General features: G+C 41.2%; 1 protein-coding gene across 6 annotated transcripts in view; it reads right to left on the bottom strand.

Moving 5' to 3' along the window:
- The window catches only part of ZDHHC20 (zinc finger DHHC-type containing 20), a 47,470-nt gene extending 23,063 nt beyond the window's left edge, over positions 1-24,407 (bottom strand). The window contains exons 1-3 of one of the 6 annotated variants that reach the window (XM_017730787.1): positions 24,305-24,407; positions 6,383-6,409; positions 1,405-1,499 (exon numbers count right to left, since the gene is read on the bottom strand). In XM_017730787.1, coding sequence (XP_017586276.1) covers positions 1,405-1,464 — 60 coding nt within the window. In that variant the 5' untranslated portion in view covers positions 1,465-1,499; positions 6,383-6,409; positions 24,305-24,407. Of the gene's footprint in view, positions 1-1,404; positions 1,500-6,382; positions 6,410-11,629; positions 11,635-22,549; positions 23,125-24,304 lie in introns of those variants that run through there. The other 5 variants (XM_017730785.1, XM_017730784.1, XM_008630982.2 and 2 more) reach the window with 5 other exon arrangements.
- Between the last annotated feature and the right edge of the window lie 120 nt (positions 24,408-24,527).

The raw sequence follows: 24,527 nt of genomic DNA, 5'->3' as shown, positions 1-24,527 counted from the left end.
AAAAACAAATTACCCTGAAGACAAGCCCCTCTGAATTTTTAGGTTTAGCAATTCATAGAATCATAGAATCATTTTGGTTGGAAAACACATCTGAGGTCATGAAGCCCAGCCATTAACCCAGCACTGCCAAGTCTACCACTAAACCACATCCCCGAATTCCACATCTATACATGTTTTAAAACCTCCAGGGATGGGGATACAGCCACTTCTCTGGGCAGCCTGTTCCAGTGCTTGACAACAAGCCCTTCAGTGAAGAAATTTTTCCTAGAATTCAATCCAGACCTCCCCTGGTGCAACTTGAGGCCATTTCCTCTCACCCTGCCACTTGTTACCTGGGAGAAGAGGCCAACCCCCACCTGGCTACACCCTCCTTTCAGGCAGCTGTAGAGAGTGATAAGGTCCCCCCTGAGCCTCCTTTTCTCCAGGCTAAACACCCCCAGCTCCCTCAGCTGCTCCTCACAGGACTTACTCTCCAGACCCTTCAACAGCTTCATTTAGACTTTTTGCTTAGCTAAACAGCAGAATAGTGTTTAGCTTTTTACACTTTATATTCTATAGCTTTAACATACAGATCTCTAAACCATAATTGAGCACTACAGTGCAGTGTTTGCTTTTTCTTTGAAGCATGGGAATAACTCTTCTCAAGAATGTTTAAGGTTGACATTAGCACTGAATGTCAGTCTTGCCAAAAACAGAATAAAAATTCAACCCCCACAGAGCAACCTATGCCTCAAACAGTTTAGGCAGTCTCAAAGCCTTGTAAAAACAAGGAAGAGAAGGGCAGTATTTTAAATTCAGTGCCAGTATTTAATCCTTACATACACACATTACAGAAAACAAGATATTCCATCTCAGGCTTATTGGAATTAATATGGTTCTTTTTCAAAACACAACTTCTTACAGTCATCATGCATTCTTTTGCCATTATATAAAGCTTCTTTATGTAGTCACGTCTCAATGTTCCTAAACCTTAACCCTTGCTTAATAAGTGGGTTCAGTCCTAAAGGTTGTAAGTATACATTGCATTGCTATCCTTTCTTACCCAAACAAAGGTCCAAACTGCCTAAAAAGGAAATATAAAAATGTCGTCACCGCATTTCGTTTACCAGTTTTAAAAATTTCAGGCTTCAAGCAAGCTACTTCATAGCATAGCACTGTACAAGACTGCCAAACTTGTGATGATTTAAACACACATTTCATATAAGGAAATGTCATTACACAAAGCATATGGTATTTTAAGAGTAACTTGATCATTTTCATTCATGATGCACTGTCATGCTGTTCTATTTTAGATAATGAGAAGGGCAAGGTGAATCACACAGTACTGCAAACAAATTTCATCACTGAAAACTGTTCAGCTATTTATAAAAAAGGCATTGACACTTTTTCTAACGTTGCATTTACCTCATTAGAGGGGGTTGCAGGAGATGTGAAAATTGTCTTCCCATAGGACCATACAAACATGACAAATGACAGATGAAAAACCACAAGGTAGACAACTGCAATAAAATACAAATAAGAATTCGGTGAATATAGCTGAAAAGAACAAGAAACAAACCTCCTGATCTTTGAGGAGGGCTAAATAACTACACTTAGCACTCTAGGACTGTTCACTTAAAAAAAATTCAACACCCACCCTCACTCCCCAAATGTGATAGCTGTTCTACCTCAAGGAAATAATATTTTTATCATAGATTCACAAAATGACCTTGAATGCTTCCAGGGATGGAGCACCCACAACTTCTCTGAGCAACCTTTGCTTCTGCCTCGCCATTCACACAATAAAGAATTCCTTCCTAATACCTAATTTAAATGTGCCCTCTTTCAGTTTGAAGTGATTCCCCCCTCCTTGTCCTATCACTCCGTGCCCCTGTAACACATCTCTCCCCAGCACTCCTGTAGTCCCCTTCAGGTACTGGAAGGTGCTATTAGGACTCCCTGGAACCTTCTGTTCTCCAGGATGACAAGCCCCAGCTCCCTCAGCCTGTCTTCAGCTGGAGAGGTGCTTCATTCCTCTGATTATCTTTGTAGCCTCCTCTGGACTCACTCCAACAGATCCATGCCTTTTCTGTGCTGGGACCCCAGAGCTGGATGCAGCACTGCAGGTGGGGTCTCACCAGAGCAGAGCAGAGGGGCAGAATCCCCTCCCTGGCCCTGCTGCCCACGCTGCTTTGGATGCAGCCCAGGACACCGCTGGCCTTCTGGGCTGCGAGCACATGCTGCTGAGCCACTGGGGCTTCTCATCAACCCCTATGTCTTTCTCCCCCAGGGCTGCTTCTCAATTCATTCTCTGCCCAGCCTGTACTTGTGTTTGGGATTGTCCTGACTCACGCAGGACCTTGCACTTGGCCTTGCTGAACTTTCCAAAACAGATTTTGAAGGAAAAAACAAATCGACAAAACCCACCCCCCAAAAACCAACCAAACAAAATAAACCACAAAAAAAAGCCCCCACAAAACAAAACCACCCCCACCAAACAACCAACCAACCAAAACAAAAAAACCTCAAACCCCCAAACCCCAGAACTGAACACAGCCTCACATCCTCACTTCTGGCATGTAAGTGACTAACCTTTTTGAATAAAGACGACACTGTAATTCTGTTCTAGATTATCACACAGTACTTGATTACTTACTGACCTACATAATTCAACATAATTTCTACTTCTAATAGAAACAGCACAGTACTGTGCCATTACAGAAGGCACTGGACATCAATGACAGTAAAAATCCCCAAACAGGGGTTTGGAGAGTACTGCACTCCAGTCATGCCAGCTGTGAGTTAAAGATTTTTATTATCTTCTTTCAAATCACCTGAGAAATACCAACTGGAAAAGTCCTATTATAGTCACAGTGGCAACAAAATGTAGCTGGCTTTAGCAGGGAGCTCAATTGATTTACTAATGAGTCTGTGTTATATGGCTGTGTTAAAGACCAGAAATCCAGACCTTATGACCCAGGAAGCTCCTTCCACTCTTGTTTCCTCTAATGGTTTCTTTTATCACTTGTCAAGAGGAAACAGATCAGCTGTGCCAGAACTGCAAGTCTTAGAAAAGTCATATTAAATATTTATATTATCTTCACTTGCAGTAAGTAGGAAACTTGACCTACTTTTCTGTACAGATAGAGTCCTCTGAGAAGCTGCATGATGTACTTCATGGATGGCAAAAAAGGTTCAAAACTTTGGGAACTTCCAACAGCTCAGAAAATGCTTGTGCACAGTCACAGAAGACACTGCTTTAATTTATCATCTTTCAGGATTTTCACTGTTTATTGCAATGAAAACAAAAAACTGCATTTGAGCTTTCTTCAGATAATTATGCTTTTTACTTTTGCCTCTGATTCCTCCAACCTTAGAGGCAGATTTGGCAGATTTTCAGCTGTGGAGCTGACTGAAAATGCAACAAACAAAACCTTTTTCTAAAGTAATCTTAAAACTGTCTCCTAATAGGAAAGAACTTGTGTATTACTATAGTAGGCACTACATAATTAGGAATTGTCTTTCATTAAAACCATACTGTACATTCAAACACGTGGTTAAGCAATTAAAGCATGAGAAAATGGTTTGGAAGAGAGGAGAGAAGGATGTGAAACTGGAGTGGAATCAGTGGCACACACCAGAACTTAGGTGGAAAAGAGGGCGAGAGAAATTGAATAGAAGGAAAGAGGAAATGAGATACGGGGGAGGGCAAGGCACAGCAAAACTCACACAGTAAACAGTTCTATTCTGTCCACAAAAATCACCCCAGAATTCAGATTCTTTTGAAGGATTATTTTTAGTGCACACACAATGCATCAAACAGCAGAACCTCAAAGCTTTGTCACAGGCTGTAAATGCCCCTAAAAAACACAGAATAACAGGGACCACGGCTGGCTGTGTGAAGGGTACAGATCTGTGCCAGTGCTACCAGTATTTATTAGATAGAGGCAGCTATTAAAGTGCTCTTGTACTCTTCATGTAACTGAGATCTTGCAATCTGTCACCATCATTAAAAACCAAGGGTCAGTACTCAGTTGCCAGTGACGGGCACCATCCAGGGAAAGAACCTGCAACTGGCAGTCCATACTGGCTTCACTCTGAATAAATTCTTGCTTCTTTTCCTACCCCCATGCTGCCACTCCTACTGTGATTACACATAACTGTCCTGTCAGTGCTCCCCAGGAAATGAGAGGGAGGGAAGATACCATTTTTGACAGCTTTACTTTAGCACTCCACCTACCCACCACTTTGGGTATCAGTAGCTCCTCTACAGACTACTCCCTGAAGCATCTTGCATCTGTTTCCAGTACAAATGTAAACCAGATTCATTCCTAGTCAGTTCATTTTCTTGTAATTACAAGCTAGATAAAAAATACAACAAAAATCTCAAACCCCAATATCTGCCAGTTTAGCCAGACTCAGTCACAAGGGAAGTCTTGGCTAAACTAAGGCAATCCAGGATTCTCAGTGCCATGCTGCAACCAAGTGAAGTCAATTCTTTTTAAAGGCACTGATGCATACTATACCGTAATTTATGGCTTCAGGAAGACAGTGTCTTAAGACATGCTTTCAGAATTCTTCTAAAATACGCTAAGCCCTCCTAAGATTTGCCCTTAACATTCTTTTCTGAATAATTTTTAATACTACTTCCAAGGCAGAGTCAGATTACAGGGAGGCAATAATACAGAACAGTAGTATATTATACTGTTAACAGAGATTCAGAGTTGACTTTATTCCCCTATCCTAACGGATATAAAACTGGACAAGAATATAAAATTACAAAGAAAAAATGAACCTTAATGGGGTGAAGAAATTGCCACTAGTTCAATCAAAAGTTGCTGTTATATTCAAATCATTTTGCTGCGTACTTATTACACCAAAATATGGAGCAAAATACACTTGCTAAGATGCATGTTATTGATTTGCATAGCAATGTTCCTGGTACTTTGGTCTTTTGACTCTTCTGATCTTGATTCCTGGCTATCACAAGCTGGCTTTTAAGAACTTTAGAAAACTTATGCCAGCTTTCTTTTCAAACAAAAAAAGACTTCACATCTCATTTTAAAATCAACCTTCATGGTTGATAAATTTACGCATACAGGATGCCTATGACATGGTTCAGAATGGGAGGTGCAAGCAGCATGCAGGTGATGGCTATTAAGAGCCTAACAGGTTCCAGTGATACCGTCACTCTCATTAATTAATCTCACATTTTCCTTCTCTGGTAGATTTAGAAGAACCTGTTTCAGTCAGATAGGCACTGCATTTGAAATAGAGCTCTGACTATGTGACAAAAACATTGCCAGGTTTCCTTAACTGAGACATGGATCTTGCCTTTCCAGCAGAAATTAGAACGTAAAACTTATTCATCTACAAGTCAACAGCAAGCACAGCAGCAACTTGCAGAATTTTGTGAAGTCTATGTAAAGCCCAGCTGTGAAATGGGATGAAAAAATCCAATGTAACACAAGCTCACACCTTGAATGGCTTACAGTTTATTTTGAAGATTTTCCTACTCTTTCAGCTCTCCATTAGAAGTTGAAAAACAACAACTTCCATCAAGAGTCCTTCTTTTTACAGTGTTCTGGTAGATATTCACTGGGAAGAAAACTGCTAGATTAGCTTCCAGTTCTTTGCTCTTTTGCAAAATATTTAAGAGATGAGAACCTCTTACCAGTCTGAAACAGCCATCTGTAGACGGTTAAAGTACAAATCTGTGCTTAATCTACCACTTGTGCTCCCCCATAAGCTGAAATGATCTCCCAAATAAATAACCCAGCAATAATATGATAGAATTTTTTTTTCTTAGTTTGTATCTCTATCCTGTGTACGACCACCTGCTGTGGCATATACTTGCTAAAGCCAATATGAATATTAAAATTTCTCAAAACAAGGCCTCAAACACTTGACCTGGAAATTTAAAATTATAATGTGTGGCCACTTTTGAAATGGTTGTGTTTTGCACAATTCTAACTACTCCTTAAGAATGGGATTCTGAGGAATTTGGTAAGCTGTTTGGAAAACATTAAGCGCTATAACAAAAATTAATCCTCTTTCAGAAATCTTTCAGGCCACAGGCCTAAACAGAAAACAGAATTCTGGATCTGCAACAGTTCCTTCTCTCTTCTCCTTTTTCTGTTTTTAGCAGGTACCCATTTAAAAATAATTGCAAACTTAAATCATAGTTGCATTACTTGCATTAGTCACAGGTCTTGTCATCATCCCAAGTTTGTGGTATTAGAAACAAAACAGACTCAACTGTACAATATTTACCTTGTTTCTTAGCACTAATCTACTCACTACACAGAGCTCACACATAAAGGAGTACATTTAAACTCTATGTCCCTTAGGATTTGCATGCAAAGCACCTATTCACATATTCATAAAAAATTTTAAAAATTACCTTTTTCTGCAGTTGAAGAAATAGTAACTGGAAGAGAAAAAAAAATTGTTAAGTAAATTCATACAGAATTAAATGTTTGGCTAAAAGTGAGATCTATGAGGCAGTTGACTTGTTCCAAAGCATACTTCAGGTGTTAGCAGGGCCTCCCCACCCAAGACCGGGGTAAAACAGGAGTCAGTGTTCCTCCTGCCAGCCCTCGCCCATACTTGGTGAATTACTGGAAGAGCTGAAGGGATGCAGTTCCCTGCGCTAATGAAGTGAGTACACTCCACAGACAATAATTAGACAGATATTATGCTTATTCCCCTTCCTATATGCACCTAACTAATTTTTCATAGTCAACAGCACTGGAAAGCAGAAAAGCAAATTAAAGCTCCTACAGAAATCCCTGTGAAACTGTTACATGTAACCTACTTCCTTCTCTTAATTTCTTCCCCCCACTTCTCTCTTCCTGTCGCATACTATTTTTTGCTTTTTTTCCCCGTGACCTGAATTCTTCAGGCATAGTTAAAATCTCTCCACCTCCTTATCTCCTATAGCCTCATCTCCTTTTATGCCAACAGCAAATTCCATTGTTCAAATCTACCTTGTATACTGCCTGGCTAGTACATCTTCCTGCCCTCAGGCTTCTCCAAAACCTTCACACTTAGTTTATCAGTTCAGGTATGATGCTGAACAGAGAGCTGCTGTACTCGCTGGTTGCTGTGTTCATATCACTTCCCTTGCTGGATCTCTTCCTCAGACACTGAATTACTGAACCTCAATGAGGAAAGGATCCTTCCTGACTCCATCTTACACAGTAAATTTAAGCTTCTGGTCCCCAGCATGAGCAAAATCTTAATAGAGCACACTGTGCCTCCTGCAGTTTACCTCACTACACATTGCTTCCTCTCTCCCAGCTCTGACATTTCTACTGTCATTAACCTGTGTAACGGTTCAGAAGAGGTTTTTCCAGATGCACACTAGAGTCTTAAATCTGCAGGGCTTGAGTGTGCATTGCAGACTTCCTTCTGAAGGGCTGCTTTGTTACAGAGGTGGCATTTGTCACTTACCTGTAGATACCTACAGAGAAAGGGTCTGCAACTATATTACACAACCATGCCTCTTTTTATGGGCAACAAGAGGCATAATGAGACGTCATCTCAATGTATGGATGACCCCTTTTTGTTCAGACATGCTTTAGGGTTTTTTCCTTCTTTCTTGCCACCCTCCCTTTCCATCAAATATCCACCCTCTGTCTGTACACAGAAGCCTCTGTGAAGTTAATGGAAAAGGTTCTGGTTCCTTCCACCTAAAGAAGGAAGAAATTACCATTTGGAATAGAACAATGTTGGCTTCAAATTCAAGGAGGTCAATCCTAAAGAACAGCTTCATTTCACATTAGTTACGCATACTTGCACAGCCTGCTCCCGTGTTTCTGTCTGAAACTCCACTGCATGCTTCAGAAGTCAAATTATTTTTAAAGCAAATCCTGTGAGCATTTTTGCGTAAAATTTTACTAGTGTGTTATTTCTCCAGTTAGAATGTTTTCAACAATGCAATGAGAAGATAAAAATTATTTAAAAAGTGAAAAGGAAAATAAGCTTGCAGAATATGGCTGTTTGCTCAACTTAAAAAAATATTAAAAGTACTTTAGATTTAGCTTTGTTTTTGGCTCCTCATATCTTAGGAAAACACCTTTGCACACATTCATAAACATGTATTTCCTTGGACAAGAAATATAAAAAAGTTCTTAATTATCCTCTCTTGGGGGTGGGAGAACATTGCTACCCGTAAAACTTCAGGAAATAATTTTGTAAGTAATTCTGGTTAAAGCACTCCTTAATTTGTAGCCTCCTTTCTGCTCTCAGCACAAAACAAAACTGTGAGCCAAATCTGATGTTTGAAGACTCAAAATAATGAACAGGTTGTACAAGCAAAAACAAGACAAAAAGAAAAAGATAGTATTTTATCACATGTGAAACTTCACCCAAAAAATCCTTAAATAACCTTCAAAAAATTAATTAAAGCTTCACAGCACCAGGAAGATAATTCCTCTTTCATACATAGGTCCTTTAGGTTAGAATGCAGTTATTGGACTGCGTAGAACAATTTTTGTTCGAGAAACTCCTGTAGTTTGAGGTAAAAGCCAACATGGAAATACTTGTGACTTTCATCCTGTCTTAACATCCTCAAATGAAATAAAAAATGCCCTGTTCTCTTCTGTCTCAGAGGCTCATGCAAGTTAAATGTTTCTGTTTCTATCCTTTTCACTGTTCTAATGCCCATTGCCAAGTAGATTAAATGAACAGCAACCCTACTAGACCAAATTCACTCAGCAGATGGCACATGAACAGTTTTACAGGATCTTTATACTACAAAGCAAAGCCTTCCTTCACATAAGTTAATAGTCAATCGTTATGTAAAAAAGACTTTTAAGTATTTGCTAGGCCAGCCATCTAACAGGAAGCTTTGTACCATCAAGAAACCAATTCTAGCTTTTGAACTCTACTTCAGGGGGAAAAAAACTTGCAGAACATGACATTGCCATTGTGGGCCCCATCCCTGGCTTGTAGTTACAAGTTTGCTCCCTATCACTTTTCTCCTCTACTGCTTCTGATGTTTAGATATTGCTGCCAGCTTCTGCTAAATTAGTACCATTTTCACTTAAAACATTTTTAAAACATTGTTTCTTGTTTGGGGCATGTGATGGGGGAAAAATCCCTAGGCAGCACTGCCTTTTTGCATATTGATTTTTTTTTTTAACAAAATAAACACTGCTTATGATTTATATGTTAACCTCAGGATGCAACAGCACTATACACCAGATAGATGCATCAGCAAAAGTTAGTGCCTTAAGCACTGCAATTGACACAAACTGTCCATAATTCAGAAACATAAGTGGTGTAAAACAGCTGCTCTTTTGAGGATTGTAAAATATATTGCCACATCAGTCTATTGCTCAACTACAAAAGGAAAAATATCCTTTGGATTGGTTTCTTAGTATTACGTTTCTAGAACTTAAGAAGTTCTAGAAAGATAGTGGTAGGGAAGGGTAAAACATGACTAAACAGTGAAAGCTGCAGTTTACTTCAATGCAAAGAGCTCAGAAGCAGGCATGTGCATGCTCGGGCACACGGAATTTTCACTCTGGCCTCAGAATTTAAAAGGATTCAACCTCTCAGTGCTATAGCACCAAGGGAGTCGAACAAAGTGAACAAGCCCTGTCTGTCTGACTGCAGTGCCTCGGCGACCTCAGGGTTTCCAAAATCAGTCTAAGGAAGGAGTGCAGCAAACCTGCTTGTAAAGAGAGGTAGGCAGGCCTACACTGAACTTCATGCTGCTGCAGCTTGCCAAGAGACGTACAGGAGCAACATCCTGTCACAGCTGGTCCACTGAGCAGCTTACACACTGGACCTCCCAATGTTTTGGGGTCCCTGCAAGATGAAGCACACAATTTGAAGTATATGGGATCACTTTCTACAGAACACTACCTCCAAAATACACCATACAGCCTTTATTAGGCTGGATTCAAATGTACTTTAAAACCCCGTCCACTTAGGGGACAAGCAGAAATTGCATGTTTGACTTTCACAGAGGAAAACGTTGTCTTAGTTTTGATTTAGATGCCTAGCATGATCCCTGGCAGCAAAGACACTTTTTCCTTCATGACCCCAGTTGCTTGTTACACTTTCCTAGATACTCTTCCTCAAATTGTTGTCTGTTATCTTTCATCTCACCTAGGTCACAAGAATGAAAGAGGCAGAAGCCTACAGTTTATCACAGGAAACAATCCTGCAGACACAGGGATATCATTAGCTGTATAACAAATGAAACTGGGGGAAAATGTCATTTGTTGGAAGCATTCCTCTTGGAGTGTGAACTGATAGAAATGTCAGCTTCAAAAAGTTTTGGAGCATTTTTAAAGCTGCTTCAAGGAAACCTCTCAGAATATCTCTTCTCTGAAAAAAAAAATATGTAGGGAGCTGGTTTGCTTTTAGTTTCAGGCTTATTTTCAGGGTTGCTACGAAGTGTTCAAGCATCTTCCAAGTCACTGCATAATAGGAAAAAACCAAATCTCTCTATTCTGAGGCAAAGAGGTGCAATGATCTCCCAAGACCTTGCAAGAGGCATGCTAAAAGACAAGACATTTGCCTTCAAGCTTGGAACAAACTCCCCCCCATCACATCTTCTTACTCCCCTAAAAGGCATGTTCCAACCATAGCTAGATATGCTTCCTGCAGAGGAAGAAATTCAACTAATATAGAACTACAGCAAAGGACAAGAACTGATCTTGTTACGGAAGTGCTATGCTTATTTCCCCATCCACGCCCACAATGGCTCTTAGCAGGAGTCACACTTCGGTTATTACAGCCTTTCCACAAATTTCAAAGTAACATTCACTTTTTGGCTGACATTCCTCAAGGGTGGGAAGAAGGAGCGATAAATGTGCAATTGCATCCCTTCACCAGATGCATAGCCTTAACTTTTCTCAGCTTTTAAGGAAAAGGATAAAAATAAATAATAAATAAATAAACATACGTATGTGTGTATATACACACACGCACATACAGACATACCTATCCAGAAGTTACCAGTACTGAAGTTCAACAGAAACCCCCCACAGGCACTGCCCTGCCTGCAAAGGCAAGCACCACTGACATCATCTCACGCGTTCAATTTGTTCAGAAAATGGCATTTTATTGAAAGTGTAACTTAGATTAATGGTTACATAATTTCCATTTGCAAATGCAGACCTTAATCACTCACAAGAAGCTGGTAGAAACACTACTGATACAAGCAGGACAGTGAGTAAATTTCCTTGAGCAAATACTCATTTGGCTTCCGTCACAGGGCAGCAACAGAACACTAAGACCTTAGCACTTCTCCACCGTTCTCTAAAAGCCTTAATTCTGTGACCTTTCCACTGAGCTATTTCTTATTTCCCAGCTGGCAGGCACCCACTAGGTGCTCTCCTCCCTTAACAGCTGGGAGTTGTTTTAGACAAATGACTCAAGACGACTGAGTTGACAGAATCATGTAGTCAAAAGCCAACGCAGGAAGATGCTGCCAGGTCCCTGCTAAAAGGCTCTGGGGGTCCAGCAACCACATACTCAATTGCCACCTGACGCGATGCGCGTGGGAGGGCGGAAAGAGCGTTGCGTCCGTCCTGATTGCCTCCCACCAGAGCCACTCGGGGGGTGCAGCGCGAACACGCTTGGGCACACTCTGACCCACAGTAGTTGGTGGATATTCACAGCCACTCACACACACAGAGCCGGACAGCTCCTGCTGGGAGCTGCGTCGCCGGGGTCAAAGAGGCAGGAGGGGTCCTTTGTATGGCATTCCGAGGGGTTTATTGGGGTCCCCGCTCGAAGGGACCCAGGGACAAAGAACACAGAACACTGAGGGGTCCGGGGTTTTACCTGGATCGGCATCGGGGGAGGGCACAACATCAGAGCCTATCCTTTGGGGGCCAGGGGGTGGAGACGACGTGGGGTGACAGGACAGTGACCACTGGGGAAGGCGAGGGGTGGAACAAGGGAGCCGGGAACCAGTGGGGTATGAAGGAAAGGAGAACTATCTAGAACATGGACTTAAAAGGGGTAAAGAGGGGGCGGTCTTAGACCTCTGAGCCTGCCCACCAGCAGACCTCCACTGTTTTGGGGCTCTGTGGCTCCTTGGTCATTCCTGCAGTGGACTCAACCACTGCAACAGCCACCAGGAATGTCCTCTGCAGAAATTTGAGCTATATGAACTCATTGAATATGAATTTGAAGCTATATGTTTTACCTTCATATGGTGCTAGACTGATATATTTCAACTTCAGCTATCCAGGAATAGGACACAGGTTTCCCCACTCCAAGTGCACTGCCAGGGAATTCAGAAAGCAACATTTTATAGAATGGTGCTGCAGAAGTGGCTCCACAGCCCTTTGTGCTGAGCCAGCATGAGGAGTCACATTGCCACACCATGTCCCTCAGCAGCAGCACTGCCTGGGGCTGGGCTGCAGCATGGCTGCACCATAAGCCAGGTCTAACACTATGCTTGTCTCAGCGGTGTGACCTGTGGTGGACAATTCTTGCTGCTAGGGTGCATAAAGTTACCCCTCTTAACCATCTACCCACTCCCCCCGGCAGACAAACAGCAAGAGAGAGCACTCGCCTTCACAGACACTTGGGGTCATGTTTGAGCTACCAGTGAAGGCAAGTCTGTGTGACCACAAACAGCAGGGCATTGCAGGGCTGAACGGGGAATGGCAGTGAGTGGCCTCTCACTGTCCTGGGTCACGCACAGTCATGAGAGGGGAAAGAAATGCTGTCAGGGATGCCAATGCTTTAAAGCCAAAGCCCAAAATCCTCACAGACCCTGTGCTCAGCAAGAGCACTCGAGAGAGTTGCCTTGTGACTTCAAGTGATCAGAAGATGATGCCTTCAAAGGCACTGCAGGTAGTGCGTGTGTGAGAAATGAGGGGTGGGAGGAGAAAGCAGGAAGAAAATGCAGCGAGGGAAGAGACACTCTGGTACAAAGAGGAATGGTCTGTGTTTTATGACCACATTTCCCAAGCTCATGATCACCATGCCCACTGCTACAGAATTCAAAGAAGCATTATCACACGGACAGATAAAATGAATTAATATTTCAAATAAGGCAGTTCAAGCTGCACTGCAGAATGTTTCTGTTATTTGTTACCAGCCGTCATTATGATTTGTTTTATGGTTTAAACAATATGAACATGATTCTTTCGCTAGAACAAGTAATTTAGAGCAGCCAGGGGCTTGCTGCCCAGAAAATATTCTCTTATCACAATAATAAAGCAGCTTTTTATTTAGCCAAGGTCTTTTCAGCCTCAATGCAGAGAGTATATGCATAAATACAAACAGTCTACAGCAGAAATTACCATAACCAATGCAAGATACTTCTTGGGTACTGAGTTACATTTAGCAATGAGTTTAGCTATGACAACTGGGAACATTTCTGCCATGTATTATGGGAACAGTGAATTCTGTGCTACCACTTTCACAGTTCAAAAACATAGCTACAAAGGCAGCTGACTTCTGGAACCCACAAAATCCTACAGATGGTTCTTTGCCTCTGCATCTACAAAACATTCTTGAAAGTTATACCAAAGGTCTCCTAATGGTCTTCTCAGCAAGGGTGCCTGCACTTTTTAAACCATTTCAAAACCAAGAGTTACACCTGGTCAGCTTGCAGAAGGAAGTGTCGCCAGGTCTCAGCCTCAGACCCACACTTGCGTCTGTACCAACTCTAGTGTATTAAGAGATGTATCAGCCCAAATAACTAAAGGCTTTTTCTACATATGAAGTTAGCATCCAGCTCCAGCAATGTACCAGGTCTGCTGTCCCTGAGAAGCCCTATTCCCCAATAAGCACTACTCACTTTCAATTTACCATAATTGCTCAAAAACCCCCTAAAGTAACTTGATTTTCTTCAGCTATTTAATCACTATTGACACTGCTCATTCTATTTGCATTTTGATTTATTTTAAACCCTAGCATTACTTCTACACACTTTCTTCAGCTGGTTACTCATACTACTGGACTTCATTCAATTCTTTACCAAAAATCTGGCTTTTTCCTAACCGCTTTAGTGCTCAGTAGCATGGAAGTGCTGTGCATAAATTTCTTCCAATATTGCCTTTATGCTATCAGACAGAGCCAAAAGAAAGCCAGGTTTCCTCTTGAAAGACAAAGAGGGCTCTTACTTGCATCAGTCAGTGAGCTCTGCTCCCTCCGGCACATGAGAGAATAGGAAAAAACAGAATTGACAGAAAGGCATGGAAACTCAGAAGCATCTGAGTGGAGCTAGGTAATGTCCACACCACAAATTAATTATACTTACACTTGAAGGAGAGGTATTTATCCTCAGACTGGCCAGATCAAGCTCACAGTAACACTACACTCAAGTATCTGCACATCTGAAAATGCTTTTTGTGTTGGGAGTAACTCCAGTGGTTCTGTAGTTGACACTACTAGGACACTTGCAAGAGATAGGAGTGACAAACAGGATAATCGCCTAGTATCATGATGCCAGTATCATGATGTTGTACAGAGCTGTCTTACACATCCTGCACAAGCTTAGGTGTTCTGCAGGTCATACCAGAAACTGAGAGTATATTTAAAGCAAAAACTAAGGCAAGCAAAAATCCCACTCAACCAACATACATTTTCATAACAGTATTTTTCAAGTAATTAACAATTTACCAATTCTTTTTGATAAAAAGAACACTAATTTGCATTTTGTGACTGCCAGTCAATAACTGCCTTGAGTATAAATGTCACTCAAAGCTGTCTTATGGCTCAGGACATTACTAGTAAATCCTTTTACTTTTACACCAGACAGATGACAATAAGCAACAGTCTTTATTTACCCATTCCACACAGCTGTGAGGTATGATAGCAGGAGGGCAGAGGTGTCAGTTCATGGAGAACAAAAATTCCAGACACAGCTGCTGTGACCTGCAGACCTGAACCTTCATCCCGCAGTGAGAACGGTCAGCAGCCGAGAGGGACCTGCATTGCTAATCAGGCACCTTCTTCATGTTTGGCTTCAGAATCTTCCAAAATCAGGTGTTTCCTTGCTTACTTACTGGCCTAGTTTGCAACAAGTGTTTCCCCAAATGTCAGGATAAAATCTCCTTGCAAAACTCTGTGGATAAAGACCTCCTTGTAAATCTCCTTACAAAGTATTAGGCACTCGGTTTTCTGAGAGGAGGATTTTGCTGTCACCAAGTTCACTGGGTAAGGGAAGGGAAGAAATCAAACTGCCCAGCAAGCTGACCTCCTCCCATGCACTGTGTCAGTGGATTCCCTAAATGAAGGTTCAAGCTTGCAACATTGGTCAGTTTTGACTGGTATTTGCCACCTGAGGTTAAATAAGGAACTACCTATGATAAGAGCTAATTTTCAGCCAACAGCACATTGGCAACAGAGCAGCCAGTAATGTAATTTACATGAATTCCTATCAAGATATTAATAAGCCAAACTCCTGGACACAGCCTTTTAAGGAAGTTTTGTATTGAAAAACATGTAATTTAAAAACAAGTACATTAGTTGTGGGAAAGTAGCGATGGCGAACTCCTGTCTTCAACATACTGGACTTGTAAATACTAATAAATATTTAGTATTTTAAAATTATTATTATAAAAATATTTATGGAATAAATAAAGGTTTAAAGACTTCTCATGGTGATTTAGGGAATCTGTTCACAGACGGCTTATCAAGTTGGTTGATAACAAATGCTGCCATCTTTTGATGCTGGCGGCTTTGCTGCTTGTTCTTTTTGTAAAACAAAATGTTATACATTAAACCTTACTTAGACTGAAACATCTTGAGATGAAGCTTGACTGTAACTAAATCTACACCCTCTAGTTTTTTTGCAAAAAAGGAAGAAATAACAGCAACTCCCCAGCAACATTAAAAAAAATCCAGATGCTGCGGAGAGAAAAAACCACTGGTAATAAAAGGACAGAGAGTTATGGATAGAGGACAAGACCAGGACACCATTTTGTTGCACCAGGTCTCATTTAAATACCAGACTACTTAGGAATATGAAAAAGTGAGAGCACTAAGACTGTATGAGCCACTGCAAAGGGATTTTTGGATACTGCAGAACATCTAGACTAAATCTTAGTTGTACTCCCGAGTTAACAGAGGCAAGCATACAAAAGAGCAGAGCCTATCATCTATAGAGCTCTCATTCAGTAACTATTGCTTCCAGCAAATAAATGAAACCAAAAAAATCCTCAGAGCTCACCTGCCTGCTGACAGTTTGCCACATATTCTTGGAAAGCATTAACTTAGGACTCTAAGAAGGTCAACTGGAATACTATAAAACCTAATGCAGTGTGTGCCAAGGGGAGAAACAGTTCTCCCTGCTGCCCCACAGAGATGCATTAGAGCTCCCAGGGCAAAGCACTGGATGTAACACAGCAGGGCTGGCACGCTGCCTAACAAGAAACAAGCAGGGCTTGATGCATGCATGACTCCTACTAAGAGAATTAACTTCTGTCATCTTCCTAGGTGATCACATCCTGTAACACAGTTGCAAGAACATCCGTGGTTGCAGGTATCGAGTAGGGCACTCCGGTGGGAACTTATGTTTGTGGCGTCCAAGAAACGACTGCTGCTGGTTTAACACAGAAGTCAGTGACCACAGTGAGTTGTAGGAAGTTGGATCAGGAGAGCGATTACTTCTAAACACCTACAACTAGATGGGAGTTGGCCCAGACCCTTGAACCTGTTGTCTCCTGAGAGGCTACATAGAAACATCAATTGGGATAGGATCAGGGGTGCATCCACTGGCCTAAAGACTCCAGAGAAGCCATGCAGCAGGAGGAGAGCACTGTCACATGGTAGGAGACTATCACAAAACCAGCCAGCTGAGGCAGGGAAGCGCAGCTCCTGAGGCCCTGCATGTGCCTAAAAGCTCTCCCAGACCATTTCTACTCATAAACAGATTCCTGTTTCCACTCTTAATTTGGCAATAGGGTTTCCTAAGTGTGGGAAGTAGTGAGAAACATAGGATATTTACAAGTTTGAGGATGTTAACAGAAAAAAGCCACACAAAAAAGAAAAAATAACTGAATCTAATACTCAATGGTCTTTAAGCTTTCCATTGTCAAAATTTATTATTTGTCTAAATTATGAATTATTACAAAAGTTCAAGGCTACTCACTGCACCACTTGCTGCTTTAGCTTTATCTCAGCAGGTATCTACCATGAAAGACAGCCATAATACCTCTGTATGCAATTACTAAGCTGAACTCAAGCTTTTTAAAAAATACAATTATTTAAAATCCCCCAACATGAAACTTAAGGAGCAGCAGATGAAAATATACACACACAAAAAACTTCCCCACAAAAATCCTATGCATACATTGCATCCATTTTCAGATACCCATGTGAGTGTTAGTCACATAAGATTTTTCAAAACAGAACAGAAACCAAACTCTGCTCCAAGTTTTCGGCTCCTTTGCAATGTTCAGGGTAAATCTGCGGGTCACAAACCAACAGATGTGAAAGCCTTCAATCGCAGCGCTGTGGAAATACACTTCCTTTCTCTCTTTTTTTAAAATCCAAACTTGACAAAGCTAAAAGCAATGACTACTTGGCATGAAGAATGGTACAGTGACAGGGGATGCATTCACAGCCATGACAAGGCAGTAGATGAGGCACTTGACATATGTTTTAAGTCCACCACACACAACTGCAAACCAGCTTATACCATAACTACCTGCTTAGGTCTCCTCAAACAAATAATATCTGTTTCTTTCAAGGTTACTTACATTTAATCTAAACTTTGTTTCATTCTCTCTGCACTGACATCTTGCCTAATTACAGATTAATTACTTCCAGCTCTAAAATTTTTTTGTCACAAAAAAGTTTAATAAAAGGAAAAAAACCCCAATCCCAAACAGCTATCTCTGTGCTTAGCACTTCACAAGAGATACATAAAAATCCCCCACACTGCAGGCAAACACACATCGAGATGCACAAGAGAAATACCACAAATAAAAGAATGCTGCTTTGAAACCCTCACTCAATCTCTCTGTAGATTGTATGATTAAAATGGTTCCATGCTTCACATTCAAGACAATGCTGCACCATCCATAGCACCAGAGAGACTGCTGCAGAAACTGCAAAGGCAAAGCATGCTGCTCTTGTAATCCACTTGTCTTTGACAACCTCACAAGACAATTTTAAGAGTCAAAAGAAAAGATGAAAAAGGAACGGATGAGCCATTTGGTCTTTTGGAAAAAAAGGAAAAGCAGAGGCTTGAAATGCTGCAGAGGGGGAACTTGACTTCTAGCACAGATTAGAAAAGATGGTCAAAGATTAGGTATTCCACTGAAGATTGTGGGGAGGAGGGAAAGCAGAAGAGTGGGAAAAAATCTGGCTTGTTTGTTTCTTGATGCAGGAGAGGAAGAGTTAAGCACATCCCACAGAAAACAGTTTAGTGAAAGCAGAAGGAGGTACTATTGGGGAAGTGGCTAAAAGAACAAATGAATTTGTTACAATTTCATTATCCCTTTTATACCTGATTCACACCTTGGTGAAGATTCAGCTTACACAAAAAAAAGCTGTCTGTGCTTACTTCCCAAATGTTTTTATTAAATTTCATACATTCTAATGAGAAAAAGAATGGATACTCATCCTATTACAGAAAGATTATGCATCAGCTGGAAGAAGTTAATGACTGAGATCAAAACTCCATAAAAGCTGTTTCAGGAACCTATAGTTTGTAACACTTGTAAGGAAAGTACATGTTAAACCAGCATAAACTCTTACAGTTGTAGGAGACTGTTGAACAAACAGTGATGTACTGAATGGGTGAAAAATGAACAGCATGAACCCTCAGCATTTACAGGCACAATTTTAGGCAGACCATTAGAATCTCACTCCCATTTTCCATCATTGTCTTGAGTTCCAAGAGTAAAAGCAGGTCCAGTGCCATCCAAGAATTTCAACTATCACAGGTATATGAGAACTCAGCTCTGACACCCATATTTTAACACTGTAAATTCTTTGATTATGAAAAGCATATTACATTAACTCATAAAAATATGAGCCAATAGAGCACAAATTATTATTTATTGAAATTTCAACAGACAGAAAACCTGAAGTTCACTGTATGTAGAGGGTCAATGACCTCAAAGTAATGTCTACTGAAAATATATGCTGGAAATTCTGGTCCTTTTATCCATAGTGTCTTGCAGGAAAACAGAGACTCATAAGTGATGAAGTAACATAAAACCCCTGATTAAAAATGAAAGTGACATTTAGATCACTGTTCTAACTCTAGAGGCATTAAGAAATCTCCTACTGCTGTTACCATAGAAAAATTTGAGAGAAGTTATTTTCCATAATATTAAATACTAATTCTATCCCCGCCCCTTCAAAGCAAGAAGAAAAGCTTTATAGTCCACATCTGAAAGGCAATCAGGAAGTACTGCATCATGGCTACAAGAAAGTAAAACCACAGGAAGAGCTCCTGCTTTGGCTCAGACATTTACTCAGCTCCTTGCTTTCCCTAAGCCCCTTCTCTACCCTACTGCAAAACCACCCTGCCCACGGACCAGTTTCAGACAAGTGGTGAGGCTCAGTGAGGGTCTCACACAAAGTGTGCACCATTAAGTTTCATCAAAGCTGTTGGACGGTAGAAGAGACAAACCCACGCTCCCTGGTAGCAGAGAGCTGCTCTGAGCTCAGGTGCTCATTTTCTGCCTAGTCCCCAGAGCAAGCCAAGCACCACCAAAGCCACTGTACCACACCTCTTTTTGACCAAATGGTAATTAGGGATCAAGGAAAGATGCGAACTACTGCAGAGCTGTCAGGAGTGGTTTAGCAGATGCAGGGGCTGGGGCGGGCACTGCAGATAGAGGGTTGGGAGGGAGAAGAAGGGATGGAGGCCTTCCGATGACAGAAAAAACAGCAGACACAAGACAACTCCTCAAGAGACCAGGCTGTTGCACTTGCAACAATTTTTTCATTAGAGGACTGCCAAGAGAGCAGATTGCATTTTCATATAAAAGGCACATGCCCACCTGTCCCTATAAACTAGTATGACCAATACAGTGCAAGGCACCATAGAAGATAATCTTTCTCCCCAAGCTGAGCACTTAGTTTTCCAATAATTTGTATCCAGTCTGAGAACCTCAACAGGAATTCTGATTATTTATAATATCAGAAAAGGCTCTCATTAAAGATGATAATATGTTACATTCATGAGAGGCATGTAAACATAGTTAACTGTAACTAATGATCTAACCTGTTTAATTTCCTTTCCTTTTCTTGAAAGGTAACCCTCTTTTCCTACGGGAATGCTTTTTACATGTTTAATGTGCAAATGTTGTACCTCGGTGCTGATACTTCAGGTTTTTCTGTAGCTTGAAATCAGAACTGCTGTTGGTACCACCTTACCATTGCTTGAGAGATATTGCATTAGCATTTTCAGTAGGGATTTCTTCTGGAGGAGGCAGATGGAATTACCTTCTCTCTGTTTATGCAACAGATTCTTCAGATGGGAACATTTCAACTGATCACCATGTGCTTCTCATAAGGGCCGTGCTTTCGGGAAATCAGAGCTTGCTCCCTACTGACAAGAGACATTGCAGTCTCCTGGAACAGCAAGGAGTGTAATTTGTACTATTAACATGAAGTTATGCATTCTAAATTACAAACTGCTTTGTTTGCCAGGATTTTAGACACCCTAGACATTACACTGTATCAAAAAAAAGCAAACCTTCTGCAACTAGATGCTATGAAAAGAATACACAACTAGTTACTCCCATAGCTTTCAAAATCACAGTCTTCCATACTTTGCAGAGCCTGAGGCATGAAAACACTCATACATTCACATTTAGCCTATAAATATGTAAAACAAGTGATTATTCTTGAAACTCCTGGCCAAGGGGAAGAATCAGGGCTGTGATTTTTGGAAGACAGAGTTTGCAGTGTAGAAGTAAAAAGCTAAGCTGATGAATTTTTAGTTTTTTACTTTTTAATAACACCAGTCAATACACTTTAGTTAGGAGCTGCAGACAACTCAAAGTTAACTTCCTCTTCTTTTTCTCAGTGCAAGACTGCACTACCAAAGTCTGCTAGTGTTTTAGCAAAAGGGTTGCTATAAGAAACAAGCGGGCTTCACCCACCAACTCTGACTATGTACGTCAGAACAGTGTCCTGTGACCACCCTCTGACCAGTCTGTATTACAGCCCATCACCTACCAAAATGTCTGGGATAGATAATAAGATACAAGTCACCCACAAACGAAAGAGAACCACAAGAGAAGTGCTTTACTCTTTTCGAGCATCTGAGGGATGTGGTAAGCAAACACAATCAGTCCAATTCAGCAACAGCATAATATAGCCATTGTTTTACAACAGCAGTGTTAAAAGCAAAACATGTTTTGGTAACACGAAGGAGCACATGAAATGGTTTTAAACTAACAAAAAGCTATTTTGCAACATCCTTCATGTGTTGTGAGGTGTGTTTTCTTGCAAACAGAGCTCTGGGCAAGTTATGTGTGAAAAGAAGAAATAGTCTAGTAAGAAAGTGTTCATTCAGATTTTTCTACTTCAAAGCACTTTAAAAAGCCCTCTGAATGAGATGTTGCCTTGAGTCTTTTGCAGTTCCTTCGGTTACATGTGTTCACCGAATTTTTACACTCTGCTGACATTCCCTCAACTTACACACATTTGGCTGTTTTCACCTTTCCAACTAGTTCAATAGCTAATTTACTTGATGGATCACACAGCAATAGTGGTCTAAACAAGCCAGTGTTCAACATCTTCAGAGAGACAGAAGGATGCTGGCAGTTCCCATGGGAGGAGAACAATAGACAAGCTCATGAGTCTCCTTTCATCTTATCCACACCAGTCCTCCTCGGCGTTCACAGCCAGTATGTAATATAATTTAGGGTTATACAAGAGGCATAACCCAGTAAATACATACTAGCAGTGAATTACAGGGTAAGCCTGAGTCCATCAGACACCACAAGACACTGAGCAATATCTGCGCACCCCATCAGAGAAGGGTGGGGCAAACAGCACAGAGAAGCAAAACTGAAAGGAAAAGGCTGAGGTGACAAACGAAAAAGCCCCAACTTTACCATCTCCTACTTTATTAGGAATACTTTATGATACTACACTAACCCTGGCTTCCCACTTGATCTAATAACTGAATATATGCTTAACCTTTAATAAATGACCAAGATGTACATGGAAAAAAACCCCAAAAAACCAAAAAACCAAACTAGGAAGAAGTAATAATTGGGGAAATAAAGGCTTTTCCTCTTCCCATTTCCTTATCAGCACCACATCTTAACAGTAATCGAATTTTTAAGAATAACCTTTGAGAAAACACTGGTGTCTGTGGGGTTTCAATTTCTCTTTTACCCAGTATTTACTCGAAATTTTCTATCGTGTCTCCTCTTTTCTAAAGCTTCCTTTCCTCCATCTCTCTTTCCTTTACGAGGCACACATCAGCCTGTTACCAAAGCAATAAGCCCTGCTTCTGCACCCGCCCCATGTGAACATCTGCAAAGGCCTCATTCATTAGCCGTGTGCTGGAGGGACATCCTTGCTCTTCTTCTTTGTAGCGCACAGTGCAGTAGCTCCCAAAAACAAACAGAACATAGGGAGCACCGGCAGAAAGAAAGCATACCTGCCAAGACAAGCAGAAAATCCTGCATTTTGCTGTAAATCCTCTCAGTCCTGGTTCGAACTCAACTGCAGAGTAAAAACATGCAAAGGAAAAAAATCCACAATGCAAAAAAGACACAAACACAAAATCCTTTTTCTCTCCCTTGGTGAGATGACTTTTTCTCAAGAGTGTAAACGAAATTCAACTGGTTAAAAATAAACAAACAACAAAAAGACCCAAACTCACAACAGAAAAAACTCACAGACAAATAAAATCCTTGGCCATCAAGCATGATTCAGGCAAGTAACAACTGAAAAATTCAGTGACAGCAACAGAAGTCAGTAAGTACTTTGCTTATTAAATGACACTTTTTCTTAAAAGCCTGTATGTGCAGACATTAATAAAGCTGGTTCGTGACCAAGAAGTGCCAGACTTAGAGATGCAAAAGTTCTCGCATCAACAGAAGCCAACTTTCTCAATAATTTTCACACAAACGAAACCCTAATGAGCTCAGAAGGGCTCTTTGCAGCTTCTCTATCTCTACGATAGAGAAATCATTCACCAGCACCCAGTCCTGACCCACTCGGTGACCAAGACACAGAGCTGGGACTCAGAGCTTGAGGCTCTCTTCCCAATTCACACAGAGACCACCTGTGCGACCCTAGGCAAGTCTCTTAATCACTGAGTTTTTGTTCTTTTCTTAGGAATAGCCCTAATCTGCCTTTTGTCATACTAATTAGACTGTAGTGGGTACAGAAAACCTGTAAAACGTGAGTCTATAACCTCACACAGCCCCTTTCAGGACTACTGTTACAGCTACCCATGCCCCAGACCTCCAGTAGATTGACTCAAATTTGTTTTCAAATGTTTACAGTTTTAAACATGATTTCCCAGAAAAGTTATTTATTCACAAAGACAACTGAACAATAGTAATTTGGCAAGTTTGGATACACTGACATATTTGCAACTCTCTCATGTCAATATTTCACATAGTACCCCAACATGCATTATTTTACAGCTATGTCTCTACTATTTAAAGTTCAAATAACATTTTTGCCAATGGTTCATGTTCCAGTCCAGATCTCTAAATACAAAAGGCTGTGAAATAACATCACCATACAGAAAAGTTATCCAAAATACTAAGTCATTGCAGAAAAAAAATGAAAAGATTGTTTCTCATGGAAGGCTGTCTGTACCAGTTTACACAGATATAAAGCACATGCAAACCTTTTTTTTTTTCTAGCTAGGATATCTAGCTAGGGATATCAAAGCATGTAGTTTACACAAATAACAAGTAGTACCAGGACCCACAGATACTAGGCAGACCTATGTGTAGCTTAAAATAGTTCTTCGTACTTTTGAGGTCCTTCTTCATTTCAGCTTCCTCACTTAAACACGCCAAATGTCCAGTAACCCGTTCCTTAGTTTTCCTATGCTGCTTCCGAGTTTCAGCAAGTCTGATGAATACTGCACATCACAGTTCCCCTCCACTTACTCAGCCCAGAGAAAGCCAACATCCTCCTGAACTGAACTTTCCTCCTGAAGACAGTAAAGGGTAAATATCACCCTGACCGACATCGGCTGCAAGTCAGATTTATATAAAGATGAGCCCTCGTCCAGAAAGCCTCGATACGGCCTGACAAAATCCCGTAAGCCCTAAATCCTTTCCCCAGCCCGCTTAAGTTGGATGTTTCCAGCCTCATAATGCTTCAGTGGCACCCGGCTTCTTAATTAAAAGGAGGGAGGGGACCCCCCTATACACCCATAAGGAGTTACCTGATACATCAGACGGATGAACAACAGTAAAACAGAGGGGAAACTCCTCCCGGGGAGCCACGAGGGGCTGAGCCCTTGAGAAGTCCCTGTCCCCAGACGAAGCAGCTCGGACCCCCTGCCTGGGCCTCCTCCTCTACCCCGAACCCGTTCCCCGCGTCTCCACCGGCAGCCCCGGGCCGGGACCCCGCCGCCCTGAGGCGCCCGAGGGCGGGAGGACAACAGG

This window comes from Corvus brachyrhynchos, unplaced genomic scaffold (assembly GCF_000691975.1).
Source record: "Corvus brachyrhynchos isolate BGI_N302 unplaced genomic scaffold, ASM69197v1 scaffold363, whole genome shotgun sequence".
NCBI classification, from domain to species: domain Eukaryota; kingdom Metazoa; phylum Chordata; class Aves; order Passeriformes; family Corvidae; genus Corvus; species Corvus brachyrhynchos.
The sequence above is the reverse complement of the archived record's forward strand: the minus strand, read 5'-3'. Positions and strand labels throughout refer to the sequence as shown.